Genomic DNA, 26,565 nt, shown 5'->3' with positions numbered 1-26,565 from the left:
GTTGCAGCCTAGATTTTCCCATATTGAATATTTGGCTAAGCTTAGAAAATTGAGTAATAAAAAAAAAGATCTCTGTTACCAACTTGAACGGGTGAAGTAAATTTTACAAGTGGACTAGACATGAACTCTGAAGGTTGGCCAAATCTATTTCCCCAAGTTTGTGATTTCCACCTTTAAAGAACAATTGAAATACTAAAAACAGAATTTAGAAATATTAAAAGCTAGTTTTCCATTAGACTTTAAATAGTTGATGCCAGAGTTACCATGAGCACATCCTCTGTCTTCAAAAGGCATCTGGAATGGTTACATGACTGGAAGTCTGGAATACTCCATCTTATTCTCACAACAAATTGCTCAATATCTATATTTTTTTCTTATTTGATCTTCCCTCTGTTCGGATTTTCAAGTCGTTTAGCGCTGCAATTTTAGCTTTCTTGATATGTAAGATATGCATAGTTAGGTTTGGCACATATTCATTTTTTGGTTGTAGTTGTGACGATGTTGATGCAAGAACAGCGAAAACCATTTCATGTGATAACATGGGAATCTTACAAACATCTCCTTATTGAGGTACGCCTTGAATTCATGTTAATCATTAGGCAACATAATTTATACCAGACTTAGCCATGTGATCATGATCGGACTTCTTACCCTATGGAACCCATCTTTCCATATCAAAGATCCAAATTCTATAGCTGTTCGCGGAGATCTTTTAATGAAAGTAATCTTGTAAGATAGTTTCTTAGTTTTGCTGTTGAAATTTAGTCTTGCAGGTTCAACCTTCACAACTGCACCTTCAAATGGTGAAACTGGAACATAGTAGCTTGAAACAGGAGGACCAACGTTAGTGACTGTTCTGTGTAGGGTCATAACTGTAACGTTTTTCGTCTCAGGGAACACAACCGAGATGGCAGGGTAGTTTAAATCTCCAGGATTGTGAAGAGAGTTTCGGCAAGTTCTGTTGGAGAATTTCTCAAAAATTACTAGTTGGGAGGGTTCCAGACCTTGTGTACACAGAAACTCAAAATAATCCTGTACTCCAATGTCATAAATCAAGCCGGGATCAAGAGCTTTCACGGGATTTACGTGTCCTGTGCCGTGGTCAAATGGTAAGGAAGGTCCGCCTGTTGAGGCATCTATCAGAGGATTTTGGGTGTTGTCATGAATATAAGCTGTTGTCGTCAGTGCAGATTTAATTGCTGCTGGACTCCAATCTGGATGCTTGGACTTGAGAAATGCTGCAATGCCACTAACATGTGGGCATGACATGGAAGTTCCAGACAATATATTGAACTTGCTTCTCCGGTGGTCCGTAGGTAAACTAGATGGTCCCAAATCTCCGGTCCAACCGGCAAGAATGTTCACTCCCTGTGCCACCAAATCAGGCTTCAGAATCTCCAGTGACAGGATATTAGGTCCTCTGGATGAAAAAGCAGCCACCACTGGAGATGGCCTGAATCCTAATTTGGTCCCAAGGAATGCTAGAGTTGCAGTAGCATTTCTATTTGTTGTAGCATAATGTTTGATCAAATTTGCTTCGGTTTCACCAACTGCAATTGCCGGGAGAAGATGACTATCTGCTACCAATTCCTCTCCATTCGCTGCAGTGTTTAACAAGATCATGCCTATTCCTCCAGCATTTTTCACCACCCGACCCTTTTGAACTCGAGGACTAATTCCACGATCGCAAATTACAATTTTTCCAGCTGCAAAGTGTCCCAGGGTCCCTTCTAAACACATTGAGCTTGGTGTGGGAACGGTTGAGTTAAATCCGCGATAGATTAAAGGGTACTGCTTTTTTTTTTTGGGAAAGGTTTCTTTGGCCTTTGTATACTGAAGCTCCTTTCAGATATTTACCTGTCCCGAGCTTAACAGTAGCTGGGAAATCTCTATCCATTGTGCTGACTCCAACCGTAGTGACCCATGGAGAAACATTTGTGAGGCTAGTGGGATCTGGTCCACCATTTCCCGCCGAGCAGGAAACGAAAACTCCCTTCTCCATGGCCCCGAAAGCTGCAATGGACAAACTGTCCCGATGATAAGATGAAATTCTGCCACCTAAAGAGATGGACAAAACATCGACTCCGTCAGCAACAGCTCGATCAACGGCATAGAGAATGTCTGAGCTAAAGCACCCTCTAACCCAGCAAACTTTGTAAGCTGCAATCCTCGCTCCAGTGGCCATCCCTCTGGCTGTACCATAAGCATAACCCAAAAGGTTTGCACCATGAACTGGAGCACCAGCAACAGTTGCTGCAGTGTGAGTGCCATGGCCGTCTTGATCTCGTGAAGATTTATGCTGTTCTTGATCATTGATTTTGCCGGAAGCTGCCTCATATCCACGGTAAAACATTCTAGCACCCACTATTTTTCTGTTACAGTGCTGCTTAGTGAAACCGGGACCTGTATCGCAAGTGCCTTTCCAGTGAGAAGGAACTGGTCTCATCGAGCTATCGTTGAAGCTCGGGCTCTCGGGCCATATCCCGGTATCCAGCACGCCTACAATAACATCATGGTCGGATATTTTATCAGACCAGACATGCATTCCATCTTCCCGTTCAAGTCCTAGGAACTTGGGACTTCTAGTGGTGTGTAATTGGTATACAGTCTCGGGGAAGACAGCCACCACACCGAGTTGTTCTTGCAGCATCTCAAGTCTCAACTTCTTCTTCGCTAAGTTGAGCAGCAACTCCATGAAATGCAGTCTGGTAAGTATAGAGCATCCTGGAATTATCTGTATCTTCTTCTTTTTCGGGTTTTGGCACTACTGATTTTATCATTGATAAATACCATTGTTTATGGTCACTGAATTCTTGTGGTTTTGCCCACTTATCTACTTGTACCATGCATGTTTTCTTTGTTGTTTGGCTGTTGCTGGTACATGAAACTAGGGTGATGAAAAATAAGGTTGACACAAAAAAACACAATTTTCCTGAAATCTTTACCATTTCTCTTGGCAAAGAAGTCGAAGGAATTGGGTTGAAGAAATAGAGATTTGAAGTGAGAACAGGAAATGCAGAGCGTTTTCAATTGTTTTAAGCACGAAAATATAGGCAATAAAGGTGGTAGTTGTTTCATGAATGTCATTTTGTATTGTATTTGGTAAGAGTTGAATAGGGAAGGTCAGTGGGTACAATCATTTAATTCTTTCCTTTTATTTTGGGTAAATTCTCTAGTGGTCCCCAACCTTTCCTAAGTGCGACATCCATGTCCTCAACCTTTAGTTTGTGCCATCATGTATCTCCAATCTTTTAACATTGTACGCAAGGTGTCCCAACTCGATGAAAAAACCTAAATAAATGGTAAACGGTCATACCATAGACAAATGATGAATGTCTTATATATAATATTTTTTGACAATTATACACACAAGTTATTTATGAGTTGCATGACCTTTTATTATTTATTTAGATTTTTTTCATTAAGTTGGGAGACAGGGTGCATAACGTTAAAAGATAGGTAATATGGGTGACAAAAATTAAAGGTTGGGTGGGTCGTTTAAACCCTACATGCCTTGTTACATAAATTATGTACACCAAAACTTTGTCATTACTTAATCCCAAATTGCTATCTACTCATGAAAACTAATAGCGAGTATTTGTTCAATTGGTGACCCATTAAGGTACTATAATTACAGCAAAAGATGCCAAACAAAGCTGTGCTGGGCTCTTAAATGTTTGTGCCTCCTCGATAATAATTAGAAAAAATGGTGGCTCAAAGCTCTCAACCGGTACAATTTTAATGTTGATCTCATCCTCAAGTGAAGCCAGCACACTGAAATTCAAGCTTGAGCTTAATGGTCAAAATAATTCAGATTTTATTATAGAATAGAGATGTGGGACAACCCTCTTGGGGAAACTCAAAAAATAATTTCAGCAGGAGGGACACTGCTAAATCACTGGATGCAATGACGGTTCAAGGAATTGTTTATTAAAATCACTTTCTCTAAAGTTATAAGACCATGTATAAGGATAGACCATACAAGGCGATTGAGGCAAAGAAACAAGACCGTATAAGAGGATATTTAATATTTAGTTCAGAATAATTAAATGATCCTGCTGGTGAGATGGACTTCCATTCTGTACAAAGACATACGGTGGAGAATAAGAAACCCTAATTTTATACCATCAAAAGCAATAAAATTGTAGTTAGTAAAAAAGACGCGTAAGAACACACAATATTATAGAGGTTTGCCTAAATGTGTGATTGCATACTTGTCTATCAATGCAGTAATTTTAACTATAATGAAAAGAAAATTGCAAGAAAAAAATTACACATCTTATTTTCTCTAATCTTTTTCAGTTTATAGGTGTAATGAAATATAATCTAGTGAGCAGTGACGGCTCCCTATTTAATTAATTGAAATTACAAGTGCGAAATTTCCAACATTCGAGGCAAAGTCAATCCATAAATGAACTCCGCGTATCAACAATAATTAAATTTCATAACTTAACATAGTTATCTCAGACTTCATAACTTAACATAGTGTAATTCTATTTGTCATAATTAATGATCAGCATCATGCTTAGATGGCTTTAATGAGAGATCTTATAAGAATTCACATCTAAATGTTTTATGCAAATATTACAGTTCTTCTAGGACATCCATTGGCTATTGTTGGTAGGCTTGGACATTTTAATCAGAATCAAAGTGTTTCGCGCGGGTTAGTCGCGAACAATTAAAAGGGATCAGACGATTGTGTAAAGGATAAACATCTTGAGACAAAGTCCCAAAAAGGGGTGTTCTTTTATTGGCGATGACTTTACAATTGGAAATTAAAAACAAAGTGCCTCCAAAGGGTGCAAACACACGAGTTACTGAAAAAAGTGTTTAAGTCTAAGCTAAGGAAATTAAAATTACATGTTCTCTGTTCGAGAGTTTTTGATTCGGTCTTTTGCTCTATGTCTTTTCTCCCTTTTATATTTCATGGACGATCTCTTTGTGATCAACCGCCTAAAAACTGCTTGATCGTTCTGCAACTGCTCACTTTCCTCATAATGGCCAGCTTGTCATGAAAACAGCCTTATTTAATTGCTGCCATTATTCTTCGTCGTTCAACCGTTTTCGATTGAATTCCTTGAATCGTACAACGTGATGGGACTGCTTTACTAACTGCTTTGATAACTGCACTTTTTGATAACCACGACGCTTTATGTTTGTTAAGACTTTGGGCGACTTGAAGGCTTTGGCGAGAATAGAGTAATAGCTCTGGGCGACTGCATGGCACTCCATTCGCTCAGATTCTGGGCGACTTGCAATCTTGGGCGATGGCGTTACCACGTTCTTGGGCTCCCTATTTGGGCCTTCATCTTGAATTGTTTGATTGGGCTTCGTTCTTTGGGCTATCTGATTTGTGGATTCTCCAATTGGGTTTCATTTCTTGGGCCGTTCGATTTGGGCTGAATTTTTATGTGTCAACAATTACCCCCCAATATGGCAGAATTAATAATAATTATTAAATTTTGCCATATTCACTTTGTGTTTCTAGCAACATTCGAGATTTTCAAGAATTTCAATCATTGTTTTCTTCCATAACTTGAAAAGGTGTGTCGTTTTGCAAACCCTTATAACCCCCAAACACGCCATTTCACTGCACCACTAAATCACGTCTCAAATTTTTCGCGTCTCTTCCACGATTTACTGTTCATCTTTTGCTTTCCTGCTACGTAACCCTGAAAAACTTCGTTCCATCTCAAATGGCTACTTCACAATCTCAAGCTGGTGACTCCTTTAGTTTTGATGACTTTCAGAAACTTCTGAGTCGTCCATACATAACTCCGAGTTTTCTCGCGCCCGTCGATGTTGAACGCAATGAGTTCTACTTAGGTCCTTTCTTCAACAATGCAGAGGCAGTTGAACAGGCGGCGGTGGGTCAGCTGTTTCCTTGTACCCAAGGCCCTCCATTTCTAAACTCTCTGCCGCTGGGGCCACTTCGCGAAAGAGGTATTCGCACTTGACCTAAATCTGATGTAGCTTTTCGTAGGTGGCATGCTCGCCTTGTGGGTCATGGTCCTACTAAGGCACTTTTTGATAGCGCTAGGATTTCTGATTTGTTAGAAATCTCTATTCGCCCCCCTACTTTTGATTCATCACTCTTTTCGATTGCTTTTAATTTTTGGTTTTCCGAGTATAATACCTTTATTTTCCCTCTTGGCCCCATGTCTATTACTTTAAGGGATGTTGGGGCCCTGGTGAATCTACCACCTTTGGGTAATACCATTTTTCCTGGTATCTTGGTTTCTGGTGGCGCCCCAAAGTTTGGTAAAAACTACACCGAATCTTATTCAAGCCTGCAAACCCTTCACAATCATTCGAGCGCTGAGCCTTCCCATACTGAGCGAGTGGCCTTCCTTCTAGTTTGGCTTTGTAAATATGTTTTGTGTGTGCCAAGCATAAAGCCCTCCCTGAGGTATTTACCTATAGCGCACGAATTGGCGCGTGGCAGGCCTTTGAATTTATGTTCTTTCTTTTTGGCTGCCCTTTATAGAGGCATGGCCTCTCTTCAAACTCAATTGAAGAATGGTGCATCTCCCACTGGCAGTGGACCTCTTTGGTTTACTCAACTGTGGTTGAGATCCTATTTTCCATTGCTTGGTGCTCCATCAATTTCTCGCTCATCTGCTAGCTGTTATGGGCTAGTCATGGAGCCCTTGGCTCCTGTAAATATGTCCAGAAGGAACATTTTTTTCATTCTTTTATTCTTTGGATTCAATCTCTTCCTTTTTTCCTTTTCCTCCTTTTTGGACTCCAAACTATGTACATCCCCCCTCTACTATAGACAGCGCGAGCACCTGGTTTACTTGATCCCCATTCAAAGATGTTCCGTGATCTACCATTAACGTTTGTGGAATTTCAAACCTATAAATGATGTGATCACGGATAAACTCTATAACATTTTTCTGGGAGATCTCTTTCAAAGGTACCGCTTCTACCCATTTGGTGAAATAGTCGGTTGCAACTATAACAAAAGTATGTTGCTTGGACTGTTGCTTGGACGATGGGGGATAAATTTTCCCTATTAGGTCTATCACCCAACCCTTGAACGGCCAAGGTTTAATAATAGGTGCCATCTCTCGTGCTGGCGCCCTTTGTATTGGACCATGCTTTTGGCATGCTAAACAACTCTTTGCATACTGAACGCATAATTCTCCCATCTTTGGCCAAAAATATCCACTCCTAATAATTAACCATCTCATCTTTTGGCCAGCTTGATGAGCTCCACATATCCCTTCGTGCACTTCGGCCATGATCGTTTTGGCTTCTTGCAAACTTACACACTTTAGTAATACATCATCAGAGCGTTTCTTAAACAACTCTTCATCTATTAGTGTATAGTTCAGCAAACACAGCTTCATTTTCCTACTAATTCCTCCATTAGGTTCCTTAAGGAACCTTTTAATATCTGTTCTCCAATCCATTGCATCTCCATCTTGTATGCAGTGAAGTTCAATCTTTCTTGCCCTTCTTTGAGTCACGGGTAATATGATTCCATACTCACAAGTAGACTTCCAATTCAAAACCTTTGAGTATCCTGAGGCCATTTGGACTAACTCATTTGTCACATCATTATATATCCTATTAACGCATTGAAGTTCTACTTGGTCGAATTCCTCCAACAACTCTTGGGCGATCTCATATTGACTTATAATGGAATCACTTTGGCATTTAAAATCACCAATCAATTGGTGGATTACCAATTGAGAATCGCCCCTAACAATCACATTTCTTACTCCCATATCTATCATTAGTTCTAGGCCTACAATTAAAGCTTCATATTCGGCCTGATTGTTGGTGCACATTCTGTCTAAAGTGAATGCGAACTTGTAGCAAATCCCTAAAAGATTAATCAATGCTACTCCTACTCCTGCACCTTTAGAGGTTTTTGACCCATCGAAATACAACACCCAAGGTTTTAACTCGAACGAATTGATTTCTAGTTCAATTTCTTCAGGCATGTCAAGGCATGGATGATCGGCTAGAAAATTAGCCAAAACCTGATTTTTTACTGCCTTTTGAGGTATATATTGTATCTCGAATTCTGATAAAGCTAGTGTCCAAAGGCCCACCATTTGGTGTAAAATAGGGCGCGAGAACATATACTTAACTAAATTTACTTTAGAAATTAAATAAACGGTTACGGGCCGTAAATAAGCCCTTAATTTTGTACATGTGAAATATAATGCAAGACATAGTTTTTCGATAGCAGAGTAATTACATTCACATTTCGTTAACCGTCTACTTAAGTAGTAAATTGCCCTTTCTTCATTTCACTGTTCCCTAGGATTGGGTTTGGGCCTTTCCTGCGCAGCTTAGGTGGAAGGCGAAGAAGGCCTCCTTCCGGGGGGGCCCGAGCCATCAGTGAGATACCACTCTGGAAGAGCTAGAATTCTAACCTTGTGTCAGGACCTACGGGCCAAGGGACATGTATTCGATTTCACCAAAGAAAAATGACCCATTTAAATTTAATAAATGATTATTTGTAAAAAAAAAACTTTCTGTTTTTTCTAACTGCAATGACTAGAAGTGCTACTGATAATAATGATCCACATAAAAGGGCTGCATAGCACAATATCATCATACTTACGTGGTGGCTGCTTCTAGGCAAACCTCCTGGCTGTCTCTGCACCCCTACCTCCTTTATCACTGAGCGATCATTTAGGGGCCTTAGCTGGTAATCTGGGCTATTTCCCTCTCGACGATGAAGCTTATCTCCCAAATTGGTCTTCATGTGCGACCATTCCAGCTATTGATTCTTTTTCAGCCGATACGTACACTTTCATTGGCCGTCCTTGAATTGGTGACACCAACACTGGTGGACTTGATAAATATGTCTTTAGGCTTTCGAAAGCCTTTTGATGTTCTTCTTTTCAGACGAATTCGTCCTGATTTTTCAGCTTTAAGAGCAGCGAAAAAACTTTAGTTCGCCCTGCACAGTTAGAAATAAAGCGTCTTAAAAAGTTTACTTGGCCTAGAAACCATTGCAATTCTTTTTTGTTGTTAGGTGGTTTGGTCTCTAAAATAGCATTCGCTTTATTTTTATCAAGTTCAATCCCTCTTTTGTGTACTAAGAAACCAAGAAAATTCCCTGCATTAACACCAAATGCACACTTCAAGGGATTCAACTTTAGCTTATATTGCTTCATTCGCTCAAACGAATATCTTAACTGTTCGAAATGGTCCTCTTCTTTAATGGACTTGACTACTATGTCATCTACATACACTTCAACAAACTTGCCTATCATATCATGAAAGATTAAATTCATTGCTCGTTGATACGTTGCCCCTGCATTTTTTCGGCCGAAAGGCATAACCACCCATTCAAAACATCCTAGAGACCCAGGGCATCTAAAGGCAGTTTTGTGTATGTCTTTTTCGACTATATAAATTTGATTGTATCCTGAATACCCATCCATGAAAGAATACATGACATGTCCGGCAGTCGAGTCTACTAAAGAATCCACCGTGGGCATTGGATACTCATCTTTGGGTGTAGCTATGTTTAAATTCCTAAAGTCTATACACACCCTTAGTTTACCATTCTTTTTTAGTACTGGCACGATATTGGACAATTATTCGACATATCTGGCTGTTCTTATAAAACCTGCTTTCAATAATCGCTCTATCTCTTTCTTGATTTCAGGGAGTACATTGGGAGCAAAACGTCTAGGAGGCTGTCTATGAGGTTTAAAGTTAGGCTTAGTTGGTAACCTATGTTCTACCAAGTCTCTATCTAAACCAGACATTTGTTCATATTCCCAAGCAAAACAATCTTTGTACTCTTTTAGTAACCTCTTGATCGAGCATCTGGCTGATGAATGTTGGACGATCTTCTCCTTCATTGCCAATGTTTACTTTGATCAGAGGGTCTTGTGCTTGAGTGTATCTAGGTTTGACGATCCGCATTACTTCGTCGTCCAGTTCCCTTGTAAGTACTTCTTCTTCTAAACAGTCCACCTTGTTGACTTCTCGGCCAATGGTTTGTTCTAACTCGAATACTGCCAACTTGTCCTTCAGCACTTTTAGGGCTGTCTCTTCCTTCGCATTGTCATTGCATTCCTTATTGAAAGCCATTAGTCTGGCTTTGAAGGCCTGAATGTCGGCCATTTGCGTTTGTAACTTAGAATCCATTCAAGACTCCTTGATTATTCTTTTGCCAATTACTGGCTCTTTTAGGGCCCCTATATTTGGCCTCATCTGTTTGAACATTTCAGTGAGTGCGTCCACTGAGAATGGTTCTTCGCTTTGCGCGACAACTTGAGTTTCTTTCCCATCTTGTACTACCCTGACAGGTCCATAGTTTCCTTCGTACATGAACTTTTCCACCGAGTTTGCTTCTGCGACAAAAGGCCTATGATCGGCCTGTACCACCTCTGCTTCGCCTTTGTTATTCCAAAAGATCAGGCATTGATGGAACGATGAGGGTATACAGCGACTTTCGTGTATCCAATCTCTTCCTAGTAGCACATTGTAACTAGTAGGACCATCTATTACAAAGAAAACAGTGGTCCTAGTAGTCGTCCCTATAGTTATGTCCAATGGCATAACTCCCTTAGCTGAAGTTGCTTCTCCATTGAAGCTCGTGAGGATGACTTCTGTAGAAATCATGTCGCCCTCTGTCTTTGCGAACTTCGTCATCATCCTAGATGGAATGGTGTTTATAGCTGCTCCATTGTCGACAAGCACTTTTGCCACTGGAAAGCCGTTAACTAGAGCTTTAACGTACAACGGCCTCAAGTGTTTAGTCAATTTCATGGCTGGCCGTTTAAAAAAAACCTTTTCGGCAGCCTGTATTTCTACTTCCTGCTTGTTTTCTGTCGAATTATCCCCCTGTGATAAGTCGACGTGCAGTATATCGCGCTGATCCTCTGTCTCCTGAACTTCCTTCCTACTTTTTTCTAATGCTTCCTCATCAGTTACCCAACCTGTGGGAGGGGGCATATTCTTGGAGGTGACCCATACTTTTCAGAGCGAGGTACTCTCTTCTTCCTTTTGGGTGTCCCGTACAGTACGTAGAAATCGAAAGGACGCCCAGATGGTTCTCCCAACAAGTCTACTTCGCGAACCCCCTCTCGATGTAGTTGCTTCAACAGAGTATTTTGCGATATTCCTCTCTTTCTTCCTTCTGCTTCTAGGTCGATTTCTTCTTCAATGTTTGTCATCCCGTCGTCCTCTTCATCGTTGTAGGCCTCTCTAGAAGTCTGACCTTCTTCACATACTAGCACGCAAGCCTCTCCTTCGTTGTCCTCCATCTCTTCTTCTTTCTCTTTATTCTTGAATTCATTGACCAGTAAGTAATTATTGGCCACGACAGGAGGCAACGTACCGAATTGGATAGTAAGGGGCTGATCTGGATCTTCTCCATCCCTTCTGTCCCGCTCAAACTTTGATCTCCCAGAAGAAGTTTCTGGCAGTTCTTTCATTGATTCATCTGTACCAGTCTCTTCATTATCTTTGAGGACATTTTGATTGGCTACCTTGAGTAGTTTGGGCGCTTTAGGATGTGGCACTCCCTATTGCTGCCTCATCATTCGTCCATAGTTTCGTTGGAAACGCCTTTGTTGGGTTCTAATCATCTCATCGAAGGATATTGCCTTTCCTGCATTATACTGGAATGAATGCCATACATTTGGCCGGCGAGGTTGCAGCCTGAATGTTCTTCCATTATCTGTTGGCCTGAACTGCCTCTCAAAAGGCGGTCCTCTATTGAATGATGTACCTCGCCCTCTACCAGGCTGAGTGTTTGGGAAGAAGGTAGGGCGATGGGGATGCTGCCATATCTCTGGTTTCTTCGTATTGCCATTCATTTTTCTTTTACATCTCGCACACAGGATGTCTTCGTCCTTTTTTGGTTCTTTTCCCTTGATTCGTTCAAAGACACTGGGATGTGGTATAGGGTCCTCTTCCCCATCATCTACGACCAACTTGAATTTTGGCAACTTGTTTTTGAATTCAGACGTCACCATCTTCACTCCAAGTGACTGTGGAAAAGGATTTTCATCCACTGCCATCTTCTTCTTATCGTCGAACGTAATTCTTCTTGATTCAATGGCATCCTGCAATACATGGCGAAAAACCAAATAATTGTTAGTCAAATGTGACCATGCATTATGCTACTTACAATATTTTTTACCCTTAATTTGTTCAGGGTTTGGCAATTTGTGCTTATCGCTCAACTTTATCTGCTTATCCCTATATAATTTATCAAATATAAGGTCAGGTTTAGTTACGTCGAACGAAAACGTTCTAACCTTTATGTTTCCATCTTTTATGGGCTCATCTTTGCCCGATGGTCTAGGCTTGGCCATTATGGGACAAGTATATGTATCTCCTTTGACCAATTCGGCCAAACACATTTCGGCCTGGTCGTGTGACTCGTCACTGATGGTATGAACATCAAAATTTGGGTCTTTGTAATAAGTCCCTTTACTAGAATTTTTCATCTGTTCTTCCTCTCTTATCAGTCGTTCATACCTAATCACATTCGCACTCAACTGAAAAAGGTCAGGAAATTCCTTGTCCTGAAATTTCTTTTCTAAATCAAAGCTCAAGCAGCTCTGAGCGACTTTGACAAATTCTTTTTCGGGCAGAGGTACAAAACACTTGCTTCTTGCTATCTTGAACCTTTGGAGAAAACTTTCTGCCCATTCGTTTGGCATTTGACGTAGATTCGCCAAATCAGTCAAAGTGACTTCAGACTCAGTTTTATAAAACTGAGCGTGAAATAACTATTCCAATTGTTGCCATGTTTGAACAGAGTTCGCTGGTAAGTTGATGAACCAAGAGAAAGCTACTCCTGTTAACGAACTAGGGAAAAGCCTCATTTTATGGTAATCGGTTACATCACCACTTTGCAATGTGAATCGCCCTATGTGTTTTAGAGTAGACACCTCTCCTAAATCGGTAAACAGTGAGAATTCTGGCACTTTGTACCCTCTAGGCCATGGATATGCTTGGTCTACCCAATCAGGATATGGCTTTGTGTACGTCGGCCTAATGACAGGACACACCCCAAAAGCCATCTGATCCTGTACGATTTTCATAATCTGATTCCTCAACATGACGTTGGGATCATATGGAATTCCTACAGGCTGATTAGCCGGTTGATTTGCATGAGGCCTGATGTTTGGTCCTTGATTGGCAACAAAATTACCATAATTAGGGTCATTACCATTAGCCTGAACATCTATTCCCTCATTAACACGTGGGGTGTGCTGTCCGTTGTTTAGGACATTATCACTTATGTTTGGATTACCCCCCAAATTAGGCGTACCACTACCATTGTTCTGATTTGGCACTGCAGTACCTCCTTGGTTTGAAGTAGAGGGACCAGAAAGTGGTTCTACCCCTTGATTCGGATTTAGGACTGAGGGATTATGTCCAACAATTGTCCTAGTTTGAAAATGATTTGCAAGAGGTATAACCGGTTGACATATTTGGCCTACTAACTTATTCATTGTTTCATTCAAAGTATTTAGTTGTTTGGCCATATTGTCATAGTGTGCATTCCCATTTTGGGTAAATCTTTCCATATTATGAATACTTCGAAGATTTAACTGTTCAACAACGTCTTGTGTGAGTTCTCCAAGTAATGCACGCATGGTTCGAGGACTCAACTCCGTCATTGGTTCGTAACGACTGTTACTACTCTGATTCTGTCCATCTGTTCATGGAGAGGCATGCTGCTCCTCATATCGCTCGATCACAGACTGGACTCCTCTCTGACTTGCTGCTTTCTTATCGGATCTCTGAGGCATATTGTTTCGCCTTTTGTACTTTCAACACCAAACACCACTGTCCCACCGGGCGTGCCAAATTGTTTCGCGCGGGTTAGTCGCTAACAATTAAAAGGGATCAGACGATTGTGTAAGGGACAAACCTCTTGAGACAAAGTCCCAAAAAGGGGTGTTCTTTTATTGGCGATGACTTTACAATTGGAAATTAAAAACAAAGTGCCTCCAAGGGGCGCAAGCACACGAGTTACTAAAAAAAGTGTTTAAGTCTAAGCTAAGGAAATTAAAATTACATGTTCTCTGTTCGAGAGTTTTTGATTCGGTCTTTTACTCTATGTCTTTTCTCCCTTTTATACTTCATGGACGATCTCTTTGTGATCAACCGTCTAAAAACTGCTTGATCGTTCTGCAACTGCCCACTTTCCTCATAATGACCAGCTTGTCATGAAAACTGCCTTATTTAGCTGCTGCCATTATTCTTCATCGTTCAACCGTTTTCGATTGAATTCCTTAAATCGTGGAACGTGATGGGACTGCTTTACTAACTGCTTTGATAACTGCACTTCTTGATAATCACAACGCTTTATGTTTGTTAAGATTTTGGGCGACTTGAAGGTTTTGGCGAGAATAGAGTAATAGCTCTAGACGACTGCATGGCGCTCCATTCGCTCAGATTCTGAGCGACTTGCAATCTTGGGCGATGGCGTTACCACGTTCTTGGGCCTCCCTATTTGGGCCTTCATTTTGAATTGTTTGATTGGGCTTCGTTCTTTGGGCTATCTGATTTGGGGATTCTCCAATTGGGCTTCATTCCTTGGGCCGTTCGATTTGGGCTGAATTTTTATGTGTCAACACAAAGTTTTGAATAAATGGATGACTGACGAGGCTTAATACAAATTGCATAAATTATGGAAGCACGTCTTTGTCTACAAGTAAATTCATGATTTTAACGTGTGTACTAAATTGTGCATAAATTAGCCAGATTCATGAGAAGGCATTAATAAACGATAAAAATTCAATAAAAGAATCAAGAAAACTAGATTACATAATTCGTCTTAACTAAAAAAGAATTAGCCACTCATCATCAAGTTATACAAACAAAAGAAATTATATGAAAATAAGTACAACATCAGGAATATTATAGAGAAAATAAAGGTGTTGAATACCCATCTTTGAATATTTTAGCCTAAACTCCAATCTTCGCATCGAAATAATCTTCTTCAATCTTTGATTGCAAAATCTAAGGGGGTGTTCTCTTTGTGTTTCAGTTTTGTGTTTTGAGTTTTGAATTCATTTTGAGTTTTGTATTTTGAGTTTTTGTTTTGAAATTCTTGAAAATGCGTTCTTTTTGTTAGTTTCTCAAAACAAAAAAAAATAATTTTTTTTTTTAAAATTTTGAGAATCACCACAACACCACCTCAAAACAAAAAAAAAAAAAAAAAAAAAATTTTTTTTTTAAAATTTTGGAAAACCCCCCAACCCCCCCCCAAAAAAAAAAAAAAAAAAAAAAAATAATTTTTTTTTTAAAATTTTGAGAATCACCACAACACCACCTCAAAACAAAAAAAAAAAAAAAAAAAAAATTTTTTTTTTAAAATTTTGGAAAACCCCCCAACCCCCCCCCAAAAAAAAAAAAAAAAAAAAAAAATAATTTTTTTTTTTTTTTGAAATTTTGAGAATCACCACACTATCTCCTCAAAAAATTTTTTTTTTAATTTTTAATTTTTTTTTGAAACTTTGAGAATCACCACACCACCTCCTCAAAAAAAAAAAAAAAAAAAAAAGGGTTTCCCGCGTTTTCAATTTTTTCAAGTTTTACACTGAAAACGCCCAAAACGACAAAAAAGTCGTTTTGTGTTTTCTTCACAAATTTTTTTCGTTTTCGAAAACGTTTTCGAAAATTCGTTTTCGAAAACGGGAAAGAGAACACGTTTTCACCGTTTTGAAAAATCGAAAACAGAAAACGACCCGAAAACGGTAAAGAGAACAGGGCCTAAGCTTTGAATTCCTTTGGAACCTTAGTTTGATGTGTTTGAGATGTGTTTTTCTCTCTTTATGTCTTCTTTATTCAGAAGCCCAAAAATCCTTTTTTATCCATGCATTAGGAGTCCCAACAGTTCACTTAAAAATCAAAATTTGTGTTCCAATTTGACTGAGAAATCTGCCAGCACAAAAGCATTGCCTCCATTGCATAATTTGCATTGGCGGTGCAGATGAGCTGCCATGCAGTTTGTTGTTATTATTCCTGGCAGCTCAACCTCATCATGTTTCTTCAAGCTTTCCAAGTTAGATCTACTTCCATTCCATTCACCAAAATATATATGCATTCTCGTCCGCAACTGTAATCTATCCCACGTTATCAAAAAATTTCCCAAAGTTAACACAACTCCGGGCTAAACAACCGATATAAGTACAAAATTAACTGTCTGGATAAGTGTGGTCAGCCAATGCATTTTGATGTAGTAGCCAATTATTAGCAAAGTTTTAAAAAGTGCGAATATGCTTCGCTTATGCTTGGGGCGTTTTCAAAACGCCATGTATATGGAATATGATAACTTAAACGCTAAAAGTTATGATAAAAATAATGAAAGAAGTGCATCCTGAAATTTCCACCCGAAGGAGAGGGGTGCCGTGGTGACGCCTAGGTGCGTCTAGGGTGCATTTTTGGCCTGTTTTGAAATCCATAAAAACTCTACTTTCTACGCACAAAATGGGCCACCTATAATACAAATTTTTCACACTTTTGGAGGGGATTCCACACATTGAGAGGCAAGAAATACATCTTGAGATTAAAGAGCAAATTCAAAAGGAGAAAAACAACAATTCAAAGGTTTGAAATCAAGATTTGGAACGAAAAGAAAAACTTAGTGCAAGATTCATCCACTCTTCTACATCTAAATTCAAATCTCGGTGATGGACTCCAGTATTTTTATTTGTTTTTTTCTTTCTCTTTTATGAATAGCTAAATCTATTGTTAGGGCAAATAATGTAACCTACTTGGGACCTTTTACATAATTTATTTAAGATTCTTGTTCTTTATTCTTTCATGTGTTGATTTTATTATGAATTCAATACATTAAATTATTTGATCACTAATTTGATGATTTTGTGAATCTTTTACGAATAAAGATATGAGTTTAAGATTTAGACCATATAGTAAAATCAAGTAAATTGGTATAACAAGTAAAGATACCTATACCAATTATTGAGGTCATAATTAAATTCCTAGAACAAAGAACTCGTTCAACTAAGTTAAATTCGTATAGAGATATGTAATTGAATTAGTTAAATAAACTCAATGAGAACCCGAAAGGGATAAATTGAATACAATAGAATAATTCGACCGAACACTACATGAGATGTGAATCTTAATTTAAGATGTGTAAAGGTGACCAACAGGAAAAATTATTTTGCTCTAACGTCCGTTCATTATTTAGTCTCTAAACCACTCTTTGTGTGCATCCACACATATTTTCAAATAATTCTATCAAAAATCTCAGCATCTAATTCCTTATTTGTTTTCTATCAAATTAAAGTTAAGAATAATTGAACGAATTATTAAATAGTAGTCCTCGTGGGAATGATATCCGAACTCTTAGATCCACTTTATTACTTGTTACGATCCGTACACTTAAGAAAATAAAATTGACAACACAAATTATCTATGTTGAGCCCGAGCCTCTTTCTTCTTTGTTTTCCTCTAGTTTCATTGCTGAGATCTTTATTGAGTTGCATAAATTTGAATTTGCATTTTTCATTTTTGTATTGCTCACCCAATTAGAACTTTGAAGATAATTTTTTTCCTCTGATTTTAATTTTAGGAAAAAAAATATTTTATCAAACTCGTCCATCTTTGGGTTATAATAATTTTGAAGAGAAAAACTACAAGAGTTTTTTTTTTTTTAATTAATTGCTTCAATTTACTAGGAGCCAATGGAGCAAAATTATTCTTCCATGGCAACAAATTCTATTTTGAAGGCGATGGGCTGATAAAAAGTTCTAGGGACGTTGGATGGGAACCGCAGTTGCTAAAGATGTTAGCAACTAATGATGTTATATGTACAATGTGTGATAAAGTTACAAATGCCGGGATTAATAGGCGTAAAGTGCGTGGGCATGTGTGAAATTTTGTTTTAAATCAAGTCAACAGCAAAATATCGAGTCTCATGTAGCACTTGAAGCGATTATGTCTCTATTTGGAGGGGATGAAATCAAATTTTTAATAGATTTTGATAAAAAAAAAAATGATTAGACGTGTAGGTAAAAAGTTGTGAATCTTATAAAATGTGTGATTGAAATTTGTTGTTGGCTATGATTTAGATTAAAATATGGATTTTATTTTCTATTAAACAAGGCATAAGTATAAAAATTATAGAAAGTATTGAATAATGCAAAGTTGAGGGAAGATGTAGCTATGTTTTTGTCTACATGTGAGGAAGAAGAGGAATAAATACATTATTTTATTTAGTGCATGTTTGGTAATGACTTTTCAACCCAAAAAATCAATTTTTTGACTGTTATTTCACTATTTCAATTGCCATTTTTTACTTCTTCTCTCACAGGTAGGACCAACTTTTTTCTCAACGGTTAAAAAATCAATTCTCAAAATTACTATCAAATAAGCCCTTATTTCTTAGTTTAGAATATTTAAAATAATATTCAAAATTGAGAAACGCATAATTACATATATGCTTCACATAAATACGCATATATTTTTATTGCTTGATACTCGATCAAAACGTATTGTCACACATTACTCATTTTAAATCATTGATTAATAGTAAAAATCCGCAAACTAAGGTATAATTTTCTGCCCAATCCATTTTGAAGCAATAATCAATAGTGGGCATTCGTAGATTTGGGTACTTTTCTTTTCCAAACGTGTTTTTAAGTTTTCATAATAAAAAATCAGACGATATTATAATGCTCAACAACGATGCTCAAAGAGTCCAATCTTGGGAAATAGAGCCACGATATACTCCCAATAATTATGGATATTAGGGTCCATTTAATTACAAAGATGAAATTTGTACGAAAAGAAAATGTATTTCAAGGAATTGAATTGCCTAGAAATTGTTTTACTAAAAATTGTCAATTATTGTGTTTGATTGGTATAATTTTTCATTTGAAAAATGTTGAAATAAAAGTAATTTTTGGTGTTAACTTGGCTTTGTTTTCATCAAATTTGTCAATTGAAGGGATAGAATTACTGGTATTGGAGATAAAATTTGTATACATTGCAAAAAAAAAAAAAGAACAAAGAAACTCATTTATCTTTTATTTTACATGGAAATTATCAATTAAAGGAAAATATTTTTTTACAATTAGGGATAGAATTTGTTTCCATTATAAAAAAAATAAAAAATAAAAGTAAATAGTACCCCAGGAAACGGAAAACCAATTCCCACCATATTGGTAGGAAGAATAAAGCTCCTCTACCGAAAAATGTTTTAATGTTGGATGACAGATACTCACATTCGTGTGGAACCTGAGCCGAACCCATATGAATAAAAAAATGCAAAAAAGAGGCCCCCATCCCTTGTTGTGTCTACTCTGTGAAGAAGGGTGTAAAGTCCTTTTTGTACAACCAGCATAGTTGTGGTGAGAATTTGTTTTCAATGAAAACTAAGAAAATTCCAATTTTTCAAAAAAAGCAAGAAAACCAAATTCTATGTAAAATTTTGGAGTTCTATTGTTGGTCCAAGCTTGGGGACCACCTCAACCCCCTATTTTGAGTTGGTCCACAAGCCTGGACCAACAGCTTTTGTGAAAATTTTGCTATCAAAATCACAAAATTGATGAAAAATGGAATTCCACTTTTCATGGAATTTGGCCCTATCAAACATGGGCTTAAAGTTTCTGCCTTTAGCAAAATAATTGAAATCTCAATAACAAAAGAGAATTAATATTTACTTTTTAGCAAAGTAAATTATTCGTGGATACAATCAATGAAAATCATGATGTACAATAAGATAAATAACTTAAAAATAATATGACTTAATTTAAGCATGGCCAACCACTTTCTTGGATGAAGTTTCCCGTCTATAACCCATATAGATGTACTAAAGAATTGTCAAAAAAGAAAGAAAAATGTAACAGAGCTTCAAACTTTATAAAATATTATTTGTGTCATCAACCAATACACAGGTAAAATTCATATAATTAAATGAAGCAAAATAAATAAATAAATAAAGATCATTTCCTCATTGTATACCTTCCACCCGCCTTTGATTTGTCCAACTTTCATCATCGCACATCTATGGTAGCAGTTTGTGGTTGGGGTTGGGGTTGGCCAGAAGAAAACGTTTTTCTTATTTATTTAATTTGTTAAAAACTAGGTAGAATTGTCTTTCTAACCAATGTATATCGCTAATACGTAATGGTTGAAACTTAAATTGCACCAAATCCACCACAAAAGTTCCAAGTGCTAAAGTTAGTGCCGCACTACAAATTGAATTGGATTTCCAGTGCTTATCCATGCGTAAATCAAGAACCTTCAATATTATTCATCTAAATTTAACGTGCAAGATCGAACGTCAATCAACTCGTAGGCGAGTGTTAGGAAAATACGAAGTAAATTACACTAAAAATGGGCGATAACGTTTTGTAATCTCTTCTCATACATTTTCTAACAATATTGAGAATCATTTTTTACCATAAAGAATTAAATAAATAAATAAATAAAAACTAAAGCTACGAACGAAATAAAATTATGGACACCATAATGTACATGTAACATAACCCTTAAGCAAGGAGTGTTTATACTTTATATACATGCAAATAAAATTGAATATTTTTTAAGTGATTATACTCACAGCACACATTTTTAAAAATATACTACATTTTAAGCCTCAATTCTCATTTTTCTCAAAATGCATTTTTCTCTCTCTTCTTTTTCAACCAAATATTTTTCATTAGAATAATATTACACGTAAATAAAAAAATTTCCTTATTTTTTATCTACACATTCTCCATCAATTTACTATTCTAAAATTCATTTTTCCCTAAAAATGGGTATTAAAAACCCCCTTAATTATACACCCAAAATTTCCATGGAAAATGGAAAATCAATTCCAATTCCCTATTTTTGCTTGTTTGATGGCTCTATTTTTCCATGCAATTCATTTTCTAGCTTTAATTGACAATTTTTATGTAAAATAAAGCAAAACAAACACTAAAACATAGATGATTTTCTTGAATTTTTTTTATTGACAATGAAAACAAATTTCATCCCCCAATAACAATAAATTCTATCCCTTTAATCAATAATTTTCATATAAAACAAAGTCAAACAAATACTAAAAAATACTTTTATTTCAACATTTTTCATGTGGAAAATTATACTAATTAAACACAATAATTTACAATTCCCAAGACAACAATTTTTAGACAATTCAATCCCCTAAAATTCATTTTCTTTCCATCCAAATTTTATCTTTACAATCAAACGGATTTTAAAGGTACTCAACATTTGTTTGTTTTCACATTTATATTTTCAACTCCCCCTCCCCCTCACTCTCCCGGGGCCACGAGTTATCTAATCTTCATTCTTTTAATAGCCAATAATTCTCTCTCACAAACACACTCTCTCTCTCTCTCTTAATTATTATTTCGATGAGCTGTGAAATCCTTGTCCTTTTTTCTTTGAAAGGTGTGATCCTCATTCTTGTGAATCTCATAACTTAATTGATTTGCCACCAGTTTTGAAATCTTCTTGTTTTGATTTTCTAACCAACAAACTTATTTTAAAATTGTGATATTATAAGGGTGGCAAAAGACAATATGTTTTGCTTCACTGATTGAATCCCCGCAACATATGACCAATTTCCAAAAACGGTTGTAATATATATATATCATAATTTACAAATTAGTTTACCAATAAATGATGCCACAAGATTTGATTGGATTAAAATTACATTAAAAAAAATTCACTAATTTTTTTTTGACACCTCATCCGTCTATAAAATATTATGTTAATGATGGTATACAACAAACAATTTCCTTCTAAAAATAGCCTAAAAAAGGTTACTTCGATTGAGTAACCTATCTATCTCTCATGCTGCATTCCAACCTCCCTTCGCTCAATTGAGAACACTTAATTTTAATGAATTTCATTAAAATTTCAATTGGGGACTAAAATTTAGAAGGATTTTTAAAATTTATCACAATGTCAGTTGAGGACACCTCTCTGAAATTGTGTTTGAAAAAACCAACAAAAAAATTAACAAGTGGGGATCCTTCTTCTCAAATCCTAATCTGGTTTAAAACACAATTTCAGAAAGTACTACCAGCCTTGCCCCATAGACCATAGTGGAGAACAATAATTGAGTTCAAATTTGTATATTTCATGTCTAACTTTAATTTTTCTACTAACTTTTTTTAGTTAATTTTCATGTGAATTGGCAGTCTATGCTTGTCTTCGGGAAAATACAGAAAAGGTTACTTTCTTTCCATAACCCTTTTGTCCACTAGACACGATAAAAAGGGCAGCTCGTGAATGATTTCAACACAAGAACACAGCCTTTTGCCTTTGTAATCAATGCCAAGAATCAAACAAAAACTATAATCACAAGACATCTGTAAATTTTCTTCTTTTTGGCTTGTCTTCAACTGAGGAATCTCCACCCCATTATTGCCTTTTTTTTTTTTTTTTGCACCCATTCTCTTTTCATCATCCCACTATAGAAATATATATATATACATATCATTATAATTGGAATAGAAAAAAATAAGGCACTATGGCTAGACCTCACACTTTCTTTTACATTATCACATTCATTTCTCTCCCATTTGTTTTTTCATTCGAGGGGCAATCTCCATCTAATTTGAGGAAACCTTTGCACGCCTCTGTTACCTCATCGAGGAATTCTTGGCAAGAACAAGTGACAACTCCTCCATTGCCAATTCTTCCCTTACCAACTTTCTCTCAGTTGCAATGGCAGCAAAGAGAAGTCATCATGTTCCATCACTTTGGTGTCAACACCTTCACCGACTCCGAATGGGGCACCGGACAAGAGAGCCCGTCTATTTTCAACCCAACGGGCCTTGATACAAACCAATGGGCGGACACGGTGGCCCAAGCTGGGGTCTCTCTTATGATACTCACAGCTAAACATCATGATGGTTTTTGCCTGTGGCCTTCTAAATACACTGATCATTCAGTTGTAGGAAGTCCTTGGAAAAATGGGCATGGTGATGTAGTTCAAGAGTTTGTCAATGCTGCAAAAGCCCGGGGTATAGATGTCGGGCTTTACCTTTCACCATGGGATCGCCATGATCCAAGATATGGACATAATAAGGAGTACAACGAATACTATATGGCTCAATTACAAGAACTTCTCAATAGGTAAGTGCACTAACTTCCCTATTTTTTTCTTCTTTGTGGCTATGTTAAATACAGCCCTTAGATGAGGTACGTCATGGTGTCAGAGTAAGCAACAGCTCACGTGTGAGAAGGTTAAAGATGCAATTTATGTTAATCAGTTTGTCTTATCTTTAATATTTTAAGTTTTTAAATATTTGAAACCATAAGGATGAAATTTTTTTGGTTGTAGATATGGAAGTGTTAGAGAGATATGGTTTGATGGAGCGAAGGGTGAAAACACACCAAACATGACTTACTACTTTAGTGACTGGTTCTCAATGGTGACGGAATTGCAGAGCACAATCAACATATTTTCCGATGCCGGTCCTGGCATTAGGTGGGTCGGAAACGAGAAGGGATTTGCCGGGAGCACATGTTGGTCCACCATTAATCGAACATCTCTATCCATCGGCAATGGTAGCATTGTTGAGTAAGTAATATCATACCTTACTTCGTGTCCTCAAGCTTAAAATTTTATATTTCTTTGTTTATATGAAGAAATGAAGAAATTATCATAAAACATCGATGAATAGACTTATTTGGTATGTTGAACATGATTTGTCGACTATTTCTGTCACCGAATTTATGGTTGTCATGTTCAGTTCTCTTCAATGTAGGTTACCAAACATATTTAATAGTCAATTAAGTTACATGAGAGAATGTACCAAAAACCTATGCACACTATGTTGGACACGCAACTGCAATTTCGTGCACCATGTCTGGTACATTAGGTGTAAAGTCAGTGTAGGCTTGTTTGGTACACTTCTTGTGAAATTACGATATCGACTTCAATAATGCTGCAGTTATCTCAACACTGGCGATCCGAAAGGAACAGATTGGCTGCCAGCAGAGTGTGATGTTTCAATTAGAAAAGGATGGTTTTGGCATAAGTCTCAAGCACCAAAAAGGTTAAGTGAGTTGTTGGAGATTTACTACAATTCCGTGGGACGAAACTGCGTGTTACTACTTAATGTGCCACCAAATACCGCGGGGTTAATATCCGAAATTGATGTCCAAAGATTGAAAGAATTTAGAGGCGCAATTGATACGATATTTTCCACAAACTTGGCAGAAAAATGTTCTATCAGAGCAAGTAGCCAGCGCGGAGGTGAAAGCAGCGGTTTTGGACCAGACAACGTACTAGACAACGACCATTTATGGACGTACTGGGCTCCTACCGACGAAGACGAAAAGGACCATTGGATTGAATTTAAGGCAAAAACTGGAAAAATCAAATTCAATGTGATTCGAATTCAAGAAGCGATTGGATTGGGGCAACGGATAAAAGAACACAAAATTTATGTGGATGGCAATCGCATTGCGGAAGGAACCACAATAGGGTACAAGAAGCTTCATAGGCTGGAGAAAGGAGACGTGGAAGCATATAGTGTGAAAATAAAAATAGTGGGATCAAGAGGAACTCCTCTAATTTCTTCGGTAGGCTTGCATTTTGATCCTTTTTGGCACCCAAAAATGGTCCACTAGATAGCATTATCTAGACACGATATTAATTTCTTGCACTTCAAAAGTCATAAAGCAGTGGTACCAAAAGGTATCAAGATAATCCAGAGAATTGAGGTTCCTATGCAGCTCTTACTTTAGTATTATTTGCTACTTTATATGCATCTAGAATCAAATTTTCAGTTGTGTGGCGAAAAAAAAAAATGTTTAAAATGCAAATTCACATACATGGCTAAAACGATCAAAATAATTTACGTCGAAAACTTCAAAAAGGAGAAGAATCACGAACTGTAAAAAACAATGATATATTTACTACGCATGTTTGGGGAAAAAATCATAATTCAAAGTCAAAATCAAAGTCAAGCATTAATTTCAATAACAAATTCACTATTACTATTCATACATTATCCACATATTTTGGGAGACTCATTGCTCCTCTTCGTTTATAACCTTATTATAATTTCTCTAGAACAAGCACAATGATTACGATTTCAAGGTATCTCTCTCACTCCAAACCTTTAAGTACACCAATAAAATATACGATCATACTACATGTACATTATCTTTGATATCTTAGTTTACATTGTATTACGTAGCAACACATTATTAGACAGTTTTTAAAAAATACACTTTCCCGTCCACAACTTTTTAAACTCCAATGGGACGTACACAATGATGTCAATATCACAAATATGCACTTGGCATTATTCTAAAATGCATCATGCCAAAGTCCACAAAGTGCTAAAACAAAAATCTCCCATAATGTATACTAGGTGGGCAACAGATCTTCAAATTGTCAACCTAACATATTTAGGAAGTCGCACCTTCTTTCGGCTCAAAATACTTGAGTGAATCCATAAAGGCAGTGGACACAAATAACACTAAACGGGAAACGGGAGTGTATGGGAAAAAGTAATATGGCTCTTGTTTTCATACTTGCACTTTAGCACCACTATTTGACATTTGGTAACACTTTTCAAAGAGAAGAATTATCAGAGTTTGTTAAGTTATGTAGTGCCTATCTTATGATTTGCGGGGCATGGGGCGAACTTCATAAAGTAGGCCTCCCAAAAAAAATAATTTGTATTATGCATTCAAAATTTGTGTATTATGGTATTAACTGTGAATTTGTTAACTTAATAATTAATTGTAAAACAAAATTTTTTTCTTATTTTTTAATTATACATTCTCCATGAAATCTACTATTCCAAAATGCATTGTACACCAAAATTAGGGCTCAAACAAGCTCATTCTAAAAATTATTTTTATAATCAAATAACAATGCAAAAAATGTTCCAAACGATCAAGTAAATACTATGAATTATTCAGATTTTGGATCCTGCCCCCATGAAAAATCATTCTATTAGTCTCCATTTTATTTCTCGTCTTGCAAGTTAATCACTAAACTTCAAAAATGAGCAAATGGATATCTTTCATTGTTATTACAATTTACACTTTTTAAGTTCTTATGGACATAAAATTGTCCATTAAAATCCAATACATAAATGCAGGATAGCTGAATATTGCACTATTCACATTGTATTGAGACAAAAACTAAAAGAAAAATGAAAGAATCATCAAACAAATAGGTAAAGAAACTTCCAATTTACAGCTAAAACAAGAAATCCGATGGGATTGACTGATAATGAAAGGGTAAAAAACTAATTTTGTGCTACCTACTAATTCCATTGAACACCTATTAAGTTTATATATATATATATATATATATATCAGAATTTAAGAAAATCAAATTCACATAAATTGAAAGAGTCCCAACAAAAGGAACAAGATATATAACAGTAATCCTTAAATATTAAATGAAAAGAACCCAATCAGGCATAATTTATTGCTATAAATGAAATAAACTGAAAATTAAAAGGACTAGTGAAAAAATAATGCAGCAGAAGATTAAAATAAATGAAATCTAAAAAAAAAAGATTAAACAAGCATGTAAAACTGAAAATTTAAGAAGAAGTTGTAATCTGAAGAACTGCAAGAAAATAGAAAAGT

The 26,565-nt window shown here is 36.7% G+C and overlaps 1 protein-coding gene and 1 pseudogene across 1 annotated transcript; one reads left to right on the top strand and one right to left on the bottom strand.

Moving 5' to 3' along the window:
- Nucleotides 1-78: 78 nt before the first annotated feature.
- Nucleotides 79-3,123, bottom strand: LOC111386287 (annotated as a pseudogene).
- A 19,284-nt stretch (nt 3,124-22,407) lies between these two features.
- LOC111386277 (alpha-L-fucosidase 1-like) lies at nt 22,408-24,698 on the top strand. The gene is made up of 3 exons (XM_023010741.1): nt 22,408-23,076; nt 23,285-23,524; nt 23,898-24,698. Exons 1-3 carry the CDS (start codon nt 22,469-22,471, stop codon nt 24,577-24,579), a joined length of 1,530 nt encoding a protein of 509 aa, XP_022866509.1. The 5' UTR covers nt 22,408-22,468; the 3' UTR covers nt 24,580-24,698.
- Nucleotides 24,699-26,565: the final 1,867 nt, after the last annotated feature.

This window comes from Olea europaea, unplaced genomic scaffold, assembly GCF_002742605.1.
Source record: "Olea europaea var. sylvestris unplaced genomic scaffold, O_europaea_v1 scaffold349, whole genome shotgun sequence".
In the NCBI taxonomy this organism is placed as follows: domain Eukaryota; kingdom Viridiplantae; phylum Streptophyta; class Magnoliopsida; order Lamiales; family Oleaceae; genus Olea; species Olea europaea.
Note: the sequence above shows the minus strand (reverse complement) of the source record. Positions and strands in the feature narration are given on the sequence as shown.

What these genes read in the sequence shown, in the direction of transcription:
- LOC111386277 (XM_023010741.1), top strand. Translation starts at nt 22,469, where the DNA reads ATGGCTAGACCTCACACTTTCTTTTACATTATCACATTCATTTCTCTC. An exon ending in TTACAAGAACTTCTCAATAG is followed by an intron (nt 23,077 to 23,284) that starts GTAAGTGCACTA and finishes TTTTGGTTGTAG; the next exon opens with ATATGGAAGTGTTAGAGAGA. An exon ending in GGCAATGGTAGCATTGTTGA is followed by an intron (nt 23,525 to 23,897) that starts GTAAGTAATATC and finishes ATAATGCTGCAG; the next exon opens with TTATCTCAACACTGGCGATC.